Below are 17,951 nucleotides of genomic sequence, written 5' to 3' on the forward strand. Positions count from 1 at the left end.
AATAATTAATTGCTTCAATATTTTAATTCAAACTTTGGGAGATCAAAAATTAATTCAAAAAATATATAACAGACAATGAAAATCTCTTACCGTAAGGTCGAGAGTGTCTCATCGTAATTGATGTCAGCAGGACTAATTGCTGCGATCATAGCAGTTTTCGAATTTCCGCCCAAATTCTCCCGTAATAACCACGTTAAAACCGAGTCTCTGTATGGTATGAAATCAGCTTTCTTCTTCTTTTTCGTTGCCTATAAAGAAACAAAAATTCATATAAAGAAAAACAATTATATGTTATTTGTATAATTAATTTATTCCCGAAACTCTAGTCTTAATTTCAATAAACTTACCGCCTAACAATCCGCGATAAAGCAGCAAACAAATGCGTAAAAATATATCAACATACAATATCGGTACTTAATATAACGTAAAAATTTGAACAAGATACAATACTTACAATCTCTGCCAGGGCACTGATAACTTTTCCGAGAGTTGTCAGACTCTTGTTAATGTTAGCTCCTTCCTTTAGTCGTGTGCCTTTCGCGCCCGTCGAATCGGCTCTCTCGGATCCAGCCAAATCAACCAACGATATTTTACTAACTTTCTCTGTCATCAAACCGGTGGCGCAGTCCTGCTGCTGTTGTGTAAAGAATATAGTGAAAACAGCGTGCGATCTGCTGGATGTTTCGTTCATGTTTGTCGCTGCGACAGTCCTGCAATGATTGCGGTATGATTTGCACAACGACGTATTATAGAGCATATTACAGAAAGAATTTATATAAATGACTAGTTTGTGTGTGTATATGTGTAAACTAACCTGGCCTTGTTACCCTCGTCTATGAGATCGTGAATGTCTTCGTATGACAATACGGCTAATTTGGAAAGATCTTCGACATAAGGTCCGTAGAGAGGGTGTTCCCTTACTCGAAGATTCCCTCTGTTTTTCGGATTCAATAAATCGCGCACCCTCTCGCAATAGATTTCCATATAACTCACTTCTACCGAATACTTCAAACGCTCGTTAGACGTATAGCTGATTTTCCTAAACAGATCCTTGCAAATCTGTGGTATTATTCCTTCCTGTCCATCTTCCTGCTTACCCATCATGGTATAAGATTTACCGGCGCCAGTTTGGCCGTATGCAAAAATGCAAACGTTATAGCCTGTATAGCAAAATAAAACAAATTGTATAACATCTACAGTAAAATGTACAAATTAATCTTGGTCAATTCTTTTTTTAAAATAATTATATTTGATTTCAATAAATTTTATTTGAAAGATAATGTTAAAGTGCTATTCATTGATAACGTGTGATGATATTTACAGTTTATGTTTACAGTCTCATACAAAAACTATTACATTATTCATATGTTTTTAAACACTTTGCTCAGGTACTTTTTTTAACAAGCCGTTAAAAAAAAAAAGATTTGGAAACTTTCCACATAATCTGTTAACTAATATTTACCTTCAAAAGCGTGTTCCAACATTTCTTCTCCGATATCCTTGTAAACCATGAGCTGAGATGAATAGTTATCATCGTTTGGCTGCACAAATATAAGAAATCATCATGAAATAAATATAATAATATCACCTTAATATCTTTCATTAAAATGAAAAAAGATACACGTACATCCATAGAAAAGTAGGAATAATCATAATTGAAGCTTTTGACAGCTTCTTTGCTTCCCGGTGTGGCTTTAGGATTCACAATGGCTGCAACGTAAAAATAGCGGATGTAGCATATATTATACAGCGTAACTTTACGCACTGCCGGTTTAAATTACGAGTCAACTTACAAGTGGTGCTCCCCGTCATATCTATAATACATTGTGCCTGACGAATGATTTCGCGATGGTTGAAGGGCCGTACCCTCACCGCCACCTTAACCGACGACATTTTTCTTGTTTTTCTTTAACTTAGCGTCGGATAAAGCCGGCGGCGGTGCTGGCGATAACTTCCTCTTGCTAGACTCTCTGCAACAAAATTTTATTTCGATTATTGTAATATCATCGTCAAATTTATTAATGCCACTCTATTATTAAATCTATTAATAGCATAGCCGGTAAATTTTTTAAGTCAATCATCTTACGAGTCATCTAAGAAGAAAAATCTTCTTGCAAGTAAAAGGTCAATTAAAAATTCATTAATATTTAATTTCAATCTACGTTTTTGCAGTTACTAATTTATCTTAAATAATTGAAATATTATTTTATCTTAAGCAACTGCATTATTTCAATAGATTATTTAATGCAAGTAAACAATCGAAAAGCAGTTATAGAATTTAGTCTTCAAAAATATAAAACTCAAAAATATTAAACAAATAACAAATCCCTATTTATGAATTGTAGAGCGAAAAAGATCAGATAAAATCCAATCAAATACAGTAATAAACCAGTAAAATATAATAACAATTCTTACATTTACAAATGTCGTGGAAGCATAGTACGGGTCATTGATCCGTACAGAAATACATAGATTTTATCGGATACCGGAGAATAATTAATTAGTATCGTAACCGCGCGCGCGCGTAATCTATTTGTGCAAAGCTGGAGAAGTCATATCATGCGGAAAATAAGATTACTAACTTGTGGATATTTGAAGAAAGTAAATATAAATTCCTTGAGAAAAAGAAAAAATACTTTACATAAATCCATTTTCAAATGTCAAATTATCTTCTTCAATTCTCACAATTAAATCTCTTAAATATTATTGTTATATAAGAAAGAATTAATGAAAGCACAGAAACATGTATAATTATGCATACAAATGAGTTTTATTTGTAATGAATTATTATCTTAAAAATTCTCGTAAATAATGCATGATCGATAAACAATTAGAGCTTTTAGATATTTAACATTTGCACTATTCACGAAAATCAATCCTTTTATGTACTACGTTTATTTTACTTTGTTATTTTTTTCAGGAAAAAGAAATTTAGATTTATTTTTCGACACTTTTATTAATATATGTGTAATGTCTTATACATTTTCACGATAAATTGAGATATGTCAAAAAAAAATATTTAATGAAACGATGCGTGATAAAGTAATCGAGAGAAAAATGTTTCACAAAAAAAGATATTTTAATTACTATTAATAAAAAAGAAATGTATGTCGCGTCATATAATACATGTAATAATCAATTAAACATATTACAAGGCATATTTTTCATCGGCATAGTGAAAAATATATTGAAATAAGAGTTGAAGGAACTCTGATTTCAATTTAACAGCTCCTGTCTTTTGTCACTATTTCACATAAAACATCTGAAGTGACAGATGTAGATTCTACCAGGATGTGAAAGGCTCGCGGTTGTACGATGCGTACGGGGAAGAACCATAGGAATGTTCGACGTCACCACATTTCAAAAAGGCATCCCTTCTGCGAGGCCCACCCTCGTAATTGACGTACAAAACACCATCACGGCAGCGGTGTGATCGATACGACGGCGTCCGAGTAGTGTTCGCGGAGGAAGGTTCGGAAGGGGCGGAGGCGAGGAACAGCGTATATGTGGATTTTTACGATCGATCGTCTACACGTTCGGAGGATACGTGGTCGGGCCTTACCTTCGGGAAGGGCGCCGTTCGTCTCTCGTCTCGGCGAAATGACAAATAAGATGCGGATTGTGAGAGGAGCCTCGCGAAATGACCTCGCGAGGAAGGGTGACTCTCTCGGGGGCCAAGAGTCGCGGCGCGATGCCTCACGTTGATTCACTATACGTCACTACGTCAGCCATCCGCTGGACGATCCGCGATCCACGAAACCCCCGTAAGCGGACATTATAGCGCGTTCGCCCGCGTAACACTCACGCGTGTAAACCCGCGCACGCATATACACCCCCCTATGAATTACAGCCTGCCTGTCTGTCTATCTATCTGTCTGCCGAGCAAACTTTGGTGAATTCGCTTCTCCGCTGTTGCAACGCCACCCCCGTTTTTACCCCGTTGTGGCGAGTACTGACGACGTATACCTCGGGCGCCTGCGTGCTGCCCCATCGTCGTCGGGGACACAAACTCCTGTCTAGAGTAGGGATACTTAAGTTTAGTAGGGTACTAATACTTCTGCTTCCCTTTGGTATCAAACCAGTGTCAGTATCGATATTTTTCTCGATATTTCCAAGAAAAGCATTCTTTTTTACCAACATTTTAATTAATAGCTATAAAAGCGATTGATATGTTTCGTGTTTTTTTTTTCGCTCTCTTTCTCTAAAATATGATAATATTATCTTCCTGTAGTATTGATGCCTATTTGCGCAAAGAAATACTATTCTTAAGAGATAAATCACGATTATAAAATAAGTTTTACAACTGAATTAAAAAGCGTCTTCTTTTTTATTTACATTATTTTCTATATCTTTACGTTTGCACGAATAAATATATTCTCTTTTTTCATCATATTATACAATTACCTTATTTTAAAACTGTCAAATAATTATGATAAACAAGTCATTCAATTTTAACTTTATATTTATACTGCTCTATACCTCCTAATTTATTGTCTGTCACGGTAATTCATCTTCATATTTTTTGAAAAAATAGCTTAAAAGAAAAAAAGAGCGTGTGTAAAATTATATCGTTGGTTTATTGTTAAATTTAGGATCAGAATCCTATAAGGCAGGTTGTTCACCCCTATATTAAATGTTTTATCACCCAACCAAATATAATACTCGTGGCTGAAAAAAATAAAAATACCTGTATCCTATTAAATTAAAGTATCCCTAGTCGCAGCCCGTGTCTCGAGTTACCGCGTCGTATTTTAACCACTAAGGGGGTAGAGAGAAGAGGGAGCGGAGCAGGTAGCTACAAACCACGCGCGAATGCCTCGTAGGCGGTCGTAAGGGTTGTAATATTCGCTCTCTGCCACGCGCGCAACTCATGATTTCCTTCGCTGGATGGTACGAGGAACAAAGTACCCACGTACGCAAATATCTTCCACTAAGTAACTCCGATCTGCTGAGGGCGAAAAGACACAAGGAGCTAATTAGAACGAAGTTGTCACATCCTGTCAAATTATCTCGACGTACACGACATTCGGATTAATTTATTAGAGCTGTTTTTTATTCGAAGAGTAAACTTACACCATCTATTTTCTTTGATAAAAGAAGGTAGAGTGTGTGCACGCGTACACATATAGGGGAGCAAAGGGTAGATTCCACACCTGAGTGCACCAGATGCACGTTGATCTAATTACATCGCTGAATAGCAGATATTTCAGATATTATCGCGCAAATCATGAGCTACCTGTACATATAAAGACTCTTTTAAAACTTCAACTTTTTTTTATATATATATTTAGGTCGCAAATGATAGCATTGCATGATACATCGTATGAATTTGAATCTCGACATGATTACAAAGCAATCAACTTTGATGAATGTTTAGATACCATCGAAGAGAGATTGCATTTGGATTAATACTTTAATAGCGGGAAAAGAAGAAATCATGTATACCGAAATCACGGTCAACTCGAACATTAAAGAATTAATAATGAGATGCGAACTAATATTAAATACTTATTAAAAAATTTGAATTATTAAATTATATTGAGATCAGATATAAGATAAAAAATGTTTTTGTTAATAATGATAATTTTTTTTTGTCTACATTCGGAACGGGCAAATTCATCAAACCCGAACTCAATCGAATGCTATTCGTTTTTATATTTAAACCGTAAAAGTAACGGTAATAATATCGCTATATAAAGTGAAATCGGACGTTTTTATTTGGCACAATTAATAAATCATCAACATACATGAACATTTATTAAAATATTCGCATGACCTGATATCCATGCTCAAAAATGATAGACGTCAAACTTAATAAAGAACAGATAAAGAGATGAATAAATCCATTTTATAAATAAAAAACTGAAGTAATTAAATAAATTTTTGATTAAAAATCCGATTGTATATATCCAATTCTCATCAACTTGATCGTACAGCCTAAGGGAAGGAACTTTAATTAATTCTAACTACAAGTTAGTTTACTTCCTTAATCAATTATTTTCGTAAAAATCGATACCAAAAATAGACTTGACAAGTTGTGTTATATATATATATATATATATAAACGCGCCAAATATTTTGCAAATTTGTCGCAAGTTTATAATTTCAATTAATTTTTTAAACAGAGAAAAAAATCGAGGGTTAAACAAGACCAATAATATCTCAGATATTTTAGACACGTCCTTCAGATATCCTTATGCCTTGCGCTTTTACGTGATTTAATATTATATAATGCACAAACAATTTATCGTATCCTCGAATGAATACATTAAACATGCCATCGTATATAAAAGAGACATTGGTTATTAATACCTTTCAGCTTTTATAACAGCGTATTGTATATACGTTTAGAAGCGAAGATGTCGAGCATGGATGTCAGTCCGTTCTAAATATGCTTTTGTAAAAAAAAGTCGGGCAGTGATTGATTTGATTATTGTGTGTGTATGCATTTAAAATATAATATTTCATTAACTAAGAATTAATCACATATAATCAGACCTACTGTAATCTCAAAGCTTCGGGGACTCGATTTTAGTGATGGGATATAAAAATACTCTTATACTTATGCGATGAGAATCATTCTATGAAATTGTTTCTTATTTCCAAAAAATCTTTGGATGATCTTAGAACGATGCATAATATTCAAATTGAATGTTCTATCCATGGAAAAATATTTAAGCGGCCTTCGCATTGAGATGCAAGCATTATTTATCGGAGATGGAAGGGTGAAGAGACCATTCTTACGCGAGATACCCTCATGTTATAATAAAAGCTCCATATAGACATATAATATACTGTATGTACTTTATCATACAAATCCGTATTATGAGCTTTTAAAACCGAACGAAAAGCTCAATTCGGAGAAGTATTGTCAGCAACTGGACCCTATAAAAAAAAAAAAAAAATTCTCATCTGATACGTTTTATCAAGAAACACAATAGTGCCTCGCGTTAAGTCTATGATTGGCTATCGATCGACGATTCCCCGCACGGAGGTTTTACATATATATGTATATATATATATAATAAAAATAAATTATATATATATATTCAGGGTGTCTAGGCAAATTTTATAAAAAAAATTCCCTGAAAATTTCCTGATCTTTCAGGTATTTTTGTTCAAAATTTCAGATAAAGAAAACATTTTAAATCAATAAAGCATTACCAAAAAAAATTTTTTTTAAATTTCCTTTTTCTTTTTCCTTGGGAGTCCCAATAAAATTCCATGAGAATTCTTTTTCCTTTTTCCTTGGGAGTCCCAATAAAATTCCATGAGAATTCCTGATTTTTCTCCAGGTGTAAAAAAAAATCCCTGAGAATTTCAGGTTTTCCATGTTTTTCCAAGGATTAGACGCCCTAATATTATATATAAATATAAAATTAGAATGCGCATTGGTATTCGGCAATCTCGTCGAAATGACGTATAATTCAAAGGTATTCGATATCACTTCGATAAATTTCATTCGCGTCCCCGCACGTAAGTCATCACGCGGCATTCTAGCGGGAAATCTCATTTTGCGAAATGAAGGAATTCTTTGGAGGTCACCCCCGTACCCATAGAAGGTATAGCGGCATGTAAATTCACTTGAGCGATCGGCCATCAAGCTGCGGATGAGTCCAGAACATTACGAGGCCGATTAATCGTTCATCTCCGTTCGACACAGCTTACCTCCAGGGGACGAGGGTGAAAGCGCGCGTCACCCTCTGCGTTCTCCGAATGCGATGACGGTTTACGCCCCCGGAACGTGTTTCCATCTACGTTCTTCCTATGAAATTCTCGACCGGCATAGCATTAGGGGTGGTGGTTGGATTAGAATCAACGTGGCCGCCCACACACTCGCGCCCGAGTTTATACGTGTAAACGATCTCATACATCTATGTGTGTATACATATACACACACATACACACACACACACACACACACACACACACTTTATTTTCGGATAATCAATATTTTACAACAGGATGTTTGAAAATTGGAACAGTCGATTTTAATTACGTATTATCGTATAATTTAAAGCGATTTCAATTTCTGAAAGTCATCTATTTTCACGTCATCTGTATTTTTAATACGTCAGACTAAAATCTCGATAAAATTCGAATTGTTTTATTTTCTAATAGCTTCTTGAAAGTCAATCAAAAGTATTCTGAATAAATTTATTTATTTATTTATTTTATCCACATCTCTCCATTTTAATTTATCATCCCTTTGAATTGTTTAATTGGTTCAAAAACGATTTATATGTCTAATTTAATGCTCTCTGACATATGTGTTAACAAAAAATAGTTTCCGAATTTAGTAAATAATCTCTAATTGAAGAAACGATATTTTTATAAAATATGTATTTTATATAGAATATTCATTCTGTTTCTTTCATTTCCAATAATAACATAATATCGCTCATTCTCATTTCAATATATTGATATATATTACATGCTGATATAAAACAATTATCTAGAAGCTACACACATACACACACACACACACACACACACACACACACACACACACATACATACAGATGAATTACATCGATGTGCGATGGGTGAAGGGTTGCGCGCGTCGATCGACAACACCGTGGTGGTCCAGGGCCGTTTTCTCTGGCCGCTTTCCCGGTTTATGGACCAATCGCGTCGCGCCTAGAGGGAGAAAATCAATAGCCCGCGGAGGCACACCGAGTGACGTCAGCCTGCAACCCCGACGATCGACCGATGCGACGCAGGCGGCGCCGGCCAATTTCCACGGAGCACAATCAATAAGTAAGAGATATCCACGACGACATCGCCGATGGTACCGCGCGCGCAAACACACACGCCTACACACGCACGGAAAAACAGTTGGCGCGCACGGTCTAAATGTTCTCTCTCTCTCTCTCTTTTCCTTCGACGTCAACGTCAATTAACCATACAAAAATCATCCCCTTTTCGTCACCGACTCTCCCTCCCGAGAGCGAATTATTAACACGTAACGTGTCTGCTACGCGACGCGACGCCCGGCGTCGTCGTGTCGCCGTCTCGAGGAACGCGATTTCCAAGAATTAAATTTCGGGTTATATAGAAAATTTAACGAGTCGAGTCAAATTAACGAACGAGTCTCGTTAAATTTGTTTGCCCGCTTGTTCCGTAGAAGAAGATTATTGAATAAGATGATATGTATATGGAATGACTCATAACTTCCGCTTACACTTCCTTATACGGATTCCTTGTGACCAATTTGGAGTCAACATTTCCTTGGAAAAAGTCGATTCGCCTGTCCTAATAACTTTTTAGCATTCGAGGCTGCTTAAAATTTGCAGAAAGATTTTATTATTTATTTTACAACGCCGAGACCTTTAATTTTTTAAATCTGATATTTTTTTTGTTAAAGAAAGAGAATATATGCGAAAAATATGTTTCGTGCATGCCTTATGTATGCAAAATAATTAATTATATATATATATATATATATGTAAAAAATTTATTTTCGACGTACGCATGTGTGTATTGCGATGTCGTTGATAGGGGACTTTTAATAATCCTATACGAATCGCGATATACAGTTTGGAGGAAGGTGTAAGGTGTTAGTGAGGCGGGAGATTTTGTGATAAAGTCGAGGAGAAGGGAACTCGAGGGCACTGGAGAGGAAAGACACCTTGCAATCGGACGAGCAAAGTAATTTAATCGAGTCTACTGAATGGACATTTAAACATGTCCGACAAACAACATGCAACTCGTTGATGTTTTTAATTTATCATCCCTTTAAATTGTTTAATTGGTTCAAAAACGATTTATATGTCTAATTTAATGCTCTCTGACATATGTGTTAACAAAAAATAGTTTCCGAATTTAGTAAATAATCTCTAATTGAAGAAACGATATTTTTATAAAATATGTATTTTATATAGAATATTCATTCTGTTTCTTTCATTTCCAATAATAACATAATATCGCTCATTCTCATTTCAATATATTGATATATATTACATGCTGATATAAAACAATTATCTAGAAGCTATTATTTATAATTTTAATATTATCAGGATTAAATACATAAGCATTAACTTTTTTTAGCGTAGGTTTAATTAAAGAAGAAAATTGAAGCTGACTGAGACAATTGAATTTTCGCTTACGAGATTGAAAGGAGCTTAAATCGAAAATTGAATCGACGAATAATCCCATCATTACTGGAGATTAGAAATTATATACGTGTCATCCAAAATATCAAGTCGTTAACGAATTATTAATCACGGTAATCACGTTCCTCGAAACATCGATTATCACTGACCTACCTTAGCCTCTGCACTTCGTTTATATCACGAAATGTTGCCTATGGTCTGTCATAACCTTCGAACCCTTCAATCCTCTTTGTACTCCCGCCCCTGCTCAAATCGTTATCCTCATGCCATTTCGCTTCAGTCAATCTGGAGGTACTCACTATCTATAACGATCTATGACGGGAGCATAAGGGTCAAAACGTAACAAGAATGATGGGACAGATTAATCAAAGATTGATGTCATGGAACAAATATAAAGTTAAATCTTTCTTAACAAAAAAAAAATGAAGTTGGTTTTTCATTTATAAATTTAAATAAAAAATAATCGTTTTTTAAATGAAAATCAAAGACTTGAATAAATAATAAAATATTATAAAACACAGTCGTAAAATAAAAATGGCCATATAATCAATTTTAATATTTATCGAATTGTGTGTAAGAATCGTAATTAATATACGAATTACCAATTCAAGTGCATACAAAGTTTAATCTTCGACCGAGTGCATATTATTTTATATATAACTGTCTGTCTATATGGCATTTTGTTTTTCACCAATTGAAAACGTCAATCAAATTTTCGATTAATCGATTATCTCTCAAAATTCACAGTGAATTACATTTATGCTTACACAATATTATGCTTCAAATCAAATTTTAATTTCATAACTAAAATATATATAATATTTTTATATATCAAATATTAATTAAATTACATTATTCTTAGAGAATTTAATGAAAAATACGCGAAAGAACGGCGTTTATTTCTTTCATGTTATCACTTTTCAACAACAAGACACATATTCTCAATATTGAATATATTATTCCTTTTTTATATAAAAAGCCTCAACGTACTATAGGCACATTTAATAATAAATAAACAAAAAAAAATACAGACCGATAGACCATAAGCAATCCGGATAACACACAAGTATAAATAAAACAGATGAGTAAAATTGTACACAAAAGCGAAACAATAAATAGGATATCGTTACTATTTTGTTACAAAATAACGCGATGTCGTTTTTGGTTTCTTAATTTTTTCCGTCCCCTCTCCGTTCTATTTCAACTATTGATTCCACGTCTACCGCAGAATATGCAAAATATACCGACGACATTGCGAATGACTAAAAATAAAATACAAGAAGCGCAAGGAGGGAATGTTCCTAATATTCGCAATATGCAACAATATATCGTTTATCGTGAAAATTTATATGCATTTCTTGTTCTAATACTTCAATAACCCTTAACGTAAATCGCTCAGAATATAAGTACATACACAAGAAATTCAAACGACCACCTTCACTAATCGCGAAACTGTGATGGCTTCCAACAGCAGAAATAATTTTCGTAAATAAATATATAATGCAAGAAATCTGAGATACAGATATTAAACCTAGCAGATTTCATATCTTGGATTTTCAATAATTTCAATATATTACAAAGTGTTTGAGTGTGACACTTTCTTGCAAATTCTTATGTGTGATTTACTTATGTATATGTATGCGTATATATATGTAACTTACTGATCTTTTTTTCAATTATCGAGAATTTTAATATACGAAAGTTTAAAATCGGATATGAAAGATCGGATAGAAAATCGAAGATATAACGTTTACCTTGAAACCTGAAGAACGACAAGATCCGTTTTCGACATATCCCGTAAAACTACAGGTGAAACGGTTCATTTTTGCCGTTTGCTCCAAAATGACAAAGAAAGGCGATTCGATCGCTCCGGCGCTTTCAAACACTCGATGCCCTCGCTCGCTCTCGTCGTCGATAAAACGGTGGCCGTTTAAATAAATAATTATCACGTCGCGTTCTCACAGAAAGCAGCACACACAATATTGCGCTCGCGAAATCTTACTCTCGTAATGACGACGAGAGTATCGATCACGACGAACGGCGTGCAAACCGCGCGAGAGGCGAGAAGTTAGCGCGAACGTAATTCGTGGCGCGAAACGCGAGCGAGATACTCACCAGATACGTAGGCAGTGACGTGAAAACAGCTGGGCTCCTACGGCCATACTGGTTCCTGGCGACGTTTCTCGCGGCAGCGAGCGCGTCGTGCACGACGAGCGTCGCGACGCCACACGGTGGACCGACTTTCCCCGGTTGTAGCGAGCGATCGATTATCACATACACAGCCGCACCACTTAGAACGCTGCCCTTTTTCCTCCGCGTCTACTGTTCTACTCTGGTCTACTCTTCGCGTTGTAAACGGCGTCGCGACGCTGTCGCCCCGTTCCTTTTCAATTTGCCACAACCTCGCGCGGTTCTCGGACTTGCGCTCTCCTCGTCGAGTCCGTTGTCTAACGAGAGGATAAAGATCACGCGCGCACACGCAGATCTTGAGTGATACTTGGATGATTCATATGAGTTTACCACTGATTCCCGAACATAACCTCATTTTTTCTGTTGAGACAGTCGGAAATTTTAGTTATTACACGATATCCTGTAATCCATGCTCTATATCTGCGAGTATCTTTAAAATGTCAAAAATTAAAATTTTTTTATTTCTCTCTAAATTTGTATTATATTTTTAACACGAATATCATAAGAAATTTGGGAGTGTCTGCACAAATTAAATTAATTTAATTATAAAATTGGATATTCTACTTAATTGAAGAAATTTTTAATTTATATATATATTAAATTAATATAAATTTGTACTGATAAATTGTAGGAAAGTATTTTTGCATAAAAACTTGTTCTTTTACATTCAATTAATGAAAAATAAAAATTCTTATGGAAAGATACTCTGTAATTTAATAAATAAAAAAAATACTCCACAATTAACTGATGAACAAACGGCAAAAAAAATTCAATTCGAGAGAAATATATCTGTGAACATCTTTCATGTATGCTTTTCAAGTATTTTGCTAATTAAAAACAAGATATAATTCTTGAATGTCATATTTTTTTCATAATCAGCTATATTCAATATATTGAGTATATCTTTATGACTAAAAAAAAAACAGATTGTTTTATTTTACAAAAACGCATTTTACATGGAACAAATTGTACAAACGGAAAAAAAACAAACGATTATGCATTTATGAGAGATATCATTCCCAAAATAAAAGCTGGCTACGTTTAGTCTCATTCTAAGGATAAAATATGAAGTAAATGTTACTCGTTCTTTTTACATTTGTTTTACTTATCATTTGTTTATAGTTACACAATCTTAGATATAGTCTAGATAAAAAGAAAAGCATACAGAAAATCACAGGCGTGTGACGAAAATTCGTAACGATATACCAACCCTAAACAAAGCGTCATTCTAAACAACACCATATTTATAACAGACTCAAGTGAGCTGAACATCTCTATTGACTCTTAGCAACCGGCAGCGGTTTTGAAGCGCGCATTCACGTCCTTCCAGTTGACAATATCAAAGATTGCTTTCACGTAGTCGGGACGTACATTCTTATACTGCAAATAATAGGCGTGTTCCCACACATCGATGCCGAAGAGAGGAATAAGGCCAGTTGTGGCCTGCAGTGGATCTTGATTCGCGCAGGTCGTTATTCTGAGCGATTTCGCTTTTTGATCATACCCAAGCCAACCCCAGCCAGAACCCTGAATTGCCACAGTTGTTTCGGACAAGCGTTTTTTCATTTCCTCCAAACTGCCAAAGTCTTTCTCGATCTGTTTCACCAAAGTGGCTAGAGGACAATAGATATATAATATTATCCCTGCAAGTTGATTACACTTTCCGACATACTAATATATTATACAATTTTAAAAAGTCAATTTTAAACTTAATTCTCTCATATATATACACAGATTATTTTTTTTAATCTGTAATTTTTAATGTTTAAATTTATGATACATTATTCCTCTTTCTTTCTTACATTTAAGAGAAATAAAATTTTGAAATTTTTAGGTGTCTTAATATTTGTTTGGATTTCTTGGAATCTTTTACAGAGCTATCTCTCATTTAATTTCATATATCATATGAAAAAATTTTAAAATTTGTAAAATCTTAAAATCTCGAAATTAACTGTGTGTTAGAAACTGATTATGATTATACAAAGTACATTATAAAATTTAATTAATTGAGAATAACAAATATCATCATTTAAATAATGCTATCATTAGAAGATAAAGTGTAATTTGCTGAATCCTACTATAATCTCAATGTGATGCAAACATTAACAATTAATGAAAAATAAAAATTCTTATGGAAAGATACTCCGTAATTTAATAAATAAAAAAAATACCCCACAATTAACTGATGAACAAACGACAAAAAAGATTCAATTCGAGAGAAATATATCTGTGAACATCTTTCATGTATGCTTTTCAAGTATTTTGCTAATTAAAAACAAGATATAATTCTTGAATGTCATATTTTTTTCATAATCAGCTATATTCAATATATTGAGTATATCTTTATGACTAAAAAAAAAACAGATTGTTTTATTTTACAAAAACGCATTTTACATGGAACAAATTGTACAAACGGAAAAAAAACAAACGATTATGCATTTATGAGAGATATCATTCCCAAAATAAAAGCTGGCTACGTTTAGTCTCATTCTAAGGATAAAATATGAAGTAAATGTTACTCGTTCTTTTTACATTTGGTTTACTTATCATTTGTTTATAGTTACACAATCTTAGATATAGTCTAGATAAAAAGAAAAGCATACAGAAAATCACAGGCGTGTGACGAAAATTCGTAACGATATACCAACCCTAAACAAAGCGTCATTCTAAACAACACCATATTTATAACAGACTCAAGTGAGCTGAACATCTCTATTGACTCTTAGCAACCGGCAGCGGTTTTGAAGCGCGCATTTACGTCCTTCCAGTTGACAATATCAAAGATCGCTTTCACGTAGTCGGGACGTACATTCTTATACTGCAAATAATAGGCGTGTTCCCACACATCGATGCCGAAGAGAGGAATAAGGCCAGTTGTGGCCTGCAGTGGATCTTGATTCGCGCAGGTCGTTATTCTGAGCGATTTCGCTTTTTGATCATACCCAAGCCAACCCCAGCCAGAACCCTGAATTGCCACAGTTGTTTCGGACAAGCGTTTTTTCATTTCCTCCAAACTGCCAAAGTCTTTCTCGATCTGTTTCACCAAAGTGGCTAGAGGACAATAGATATATAATATTATCCCTGCAAGTTGATTACACTTTCCGACATACTAATATATTATACAATTTTAAAAAGTCAATTTTAAACTTAATTCTCTCATATATATACACAGATTATTTTTTTTAATCTGTAATTTTTAATGTTTAAATTTATGATACATTATTCCTCTTTCTTTCTTACATTTAAGAGAAATAAAATTTTGAAATTTTTAGGTGTCTTAATATTTGTTTGGATTTCTTGGAATCTTTTACAGAGCTATCTCTCATTTAATTTCATATATCATATGAAAAAATTTTAAAATTTGTAAAATCTTAAAATCTCGAAATTAACTGTGTGTTAGAAACTGATTATGATTATACAAAGTACATTATAAAATTTAATTAATTGAGAATAACAAATATCATCATTTAAATAATGCTATCATTAGAAGATAAAGTGTAATTTGCTGAATCCTACTATAATCTCAATGTGATGCAAACATTAAAAAAACAGAAAGAACTCGGTAAACATAAACATTTTTTAAAAAATTACTTTTAATTTTCATATGAAATGAATCTAATTCATTCAGATATTTCTTTTCTGTACGTATATGTATGAAGATTAATTGTGTAACTAATTGTTTATTCTGCTCATTTTTTTCAACATTACCATCTGGATCGCTACTACAGGGCGAAAGATTGCACCAGAAAATCGAGTGATTGATGTGACCCCCACCATTGAACTTGATGGCTGGGGCCAGAGCAATTTGTGTATTGACGTCATTTTTTGCAACTGCCTCCTTCAGTTTCTCCTCAGCAACATTCAAATTATTGACATATGTTGCGTGATGTTTAGAATGATGAAGCTGCATGATTTCTGCACATATGATAGGCTCTAGAGCCTTATAATCATATGGCAGATCTGGAAGCGAGTGCTTTGATCTTGCAAATACGTCCTTGCTGTAAATTGTATCAACAACTAATAATAATAATGTAATATATTGGATTATATTATTTATAAGATGTATAGAAAGCATATAGTATATAAAAAATAGACGTAAATAGATATAATAAACAATAAATAGAATAAACTTGTGTTTTATCTAATTTCCAAATTTTTACTATATCTCGTAAATATAAGTATAATATAATTTGCGATTTATTAAAGAAATAATTATCAAGAAAACTAAACTTAAGATTGCAGATCAAACAAAAAATCTATTACAAACTCTAGATAAACATTTTAATTATATATCGATAAGCGAATATAAAATTTATTTTTTGAAGCACATTGTAATATTGTTTGTTTATTAAAAATTCTTTAGACAAATCGTACAAAAATTTTCGCCGGTCGTAAATAAATGCACAAGGAAAAAGAATTTAAAATCTAAAATAAAGTAGTTCATCTTTTATTTAACAATTATGTTCGCAAGGGTCATATATGCGCATTTTTTTTTGCCAATCCTATTTCACATAAATTGTTGACATAATAATATCGTCTTACATAAATTATTAACATCGATTGAAAATTTGCTACAGTCAAGAAACATATCGTTACAAAAAAATCGATGTTATGTGTTAGGTTAAAAATTATATAATACAGAAACAATAGCGAATATAAAAGCGATATATATTGACATATTTACATCGTATTGGAGACGAGAATACGTCTTGCTGCAAACATGATGGAAAAAGTAGAAAAATGGACTTTATTTTTGAAAATAATCCACTAACTCCTCTTTATGGATTTATTTGGTAATAATTTCGGTAGTTGCTTCTGCTTGGTTCTATTGCAAACTATCAACAGTCAGCACACGTCAAGTATATCATGCTAGTAGCGCGAACTACTGGCAAAATACTTGCAATATTGACTTTTGCAATATTGCGTTACCCATAACTAGAAAGATTGTAGAAAGATTGTAGAACAAATTCCACCGGGCGGAACTAGTACGCATGCGTTACGTTATTGCCCACGTGACCGATATAGGTAGACTCGTATTTAATGCAATATATACATTTCCAAAAAATCATACAAATTCTTTATTGTTTTTATGTTTGTTTGTCGTTTACTATTAATGCTAATAATATATAAGATATATATCAAATGGTATATTAAACACTATTATTGTTATAAGATGATTTCAAAATAAAGCATTATATTCTAAAAGCTTAAAATCTACTCTTATTGTATTCATTACAAATATTTTATATATATAAACATAAATTCATGTAGAGAAAATACTAATTTAAAGAAAAAAGGCATCATAATTTAATTACAAAATATGCATATAAAAAAACTTTATTTTCAACTTATAACTTGGAAGTTATTGTTGTCTTCCGTAATATTCCTAAAAAAAGAATAATAATAATAATGGCACTACATAGTAATTTGGGATGGAATATATAATATACATATTTTACAATACTTTTTAATGAAAATTTATATAAATTTAATATCTTCTATTTCTCTTTATGCGCGTTCTCTCTTTGAAATGAAAGTAAAAGCACAAATTAAAAAAAAGAAATATATAAAACAAATTTTTATATATATATATAATATCTCATACATAATTTCGTATAATTTTTGAAGAAATTAAAATATGAATAT

The 17,951-nt window shown here is 33.1% G+C and overlaps 2 protein-coding genes across 18 annotated transcripts in view; both read right to left on the reverse strand.

Annotated features, from left to right (window-relative positions):
* The window catches only part of LOC115243450 (kinesin-like protein unc-104), a 26,496-nt gene extending 13,614 nt beyond the window's left edge, over window positions 1–12,882 (reverse strand). For 10 of the 17 annotated variants that reach the window (XM_029820479.1, XM_029820483.1, XM_029820478.1 and 7 more), the window contains exons 1-7: window positions 1,794–1,893; window positions 1,628–1,710; window positions 1,463–1,541; window positions 815–1,160; window positions 455–710; window positions 348–350; window positions 91–248 (exon numbers count right to left, since the gene is read on the reverse strand). In XM_029820479.1, coding sequence (XP_029676339.1) covers window positions 91–248; window positions 348–350; window positions 455–710; window positions 815–1,160; window positions 1,463–1,541; window positions 1,628–1,710; window positions 1,794–1,893 — 1,025 coding nt within the window. Of the gene's footprint in view, window positions 1–90; window positions 249–347; window positions 351–454; window positions 711–814; window positions 1,161–1,462; window positions 1,542–1,627; window positions 1,711–1,793; window positions 1,971–3,562; window positions 3,981–10,268; window positions 10,428–11,869; window positions 12,175–12,230 lie in introns of those variants that run through there. The other 7 variants (XM_029820484.1, XM_029820486.1, XM_029820485.1 and 4 more) reach the window with 5 other exon arrangements.
* A 1,945-nt stretch (window positions 12,883–14,827) lies between these two features.
* LOC115243455 (superoxide dismutase [Mn], mitochondrial) lies at window positions 14,828–17,259 on the reverse strand. The gene is made up of 3 exons (XM_029820499.1): window positions 16,990–17,259; window positions 16,014–16,303; window positions 14,828–15,356 (listed from the first exon to the last, which is right to left on the reverse strand). The coding sequence occupies exons 1-3, from the start codon at window positions 17,025–17,027 to the stop codon at window positions 15,028–15,030; spliced, it is 657 nt and encodes a 218-aa protein (XP_029676359.1). The 5' UTR covers window positions 17,028–17,259; the 3' UTR covers window positions 14,828–15,027.
* Window positions 17,260–17,951: the final 692 nt, after the last annotated feature.

This window comes from Formica exsecta, unplaced genomic scaffold, assembly GCF_003651465.1.
Source record: "Formica exsecta isolate Colony F162 unplaced genomic scaffold, ASM365146v1 scaffold72, whole genome shotgun sequence".
NCBI classification, from domain to species: Eukaryota; Metazoa; Arthropoda; class Insecta; order Hymenoptera; family Formicidae; genus Formica; species Formica exsecta.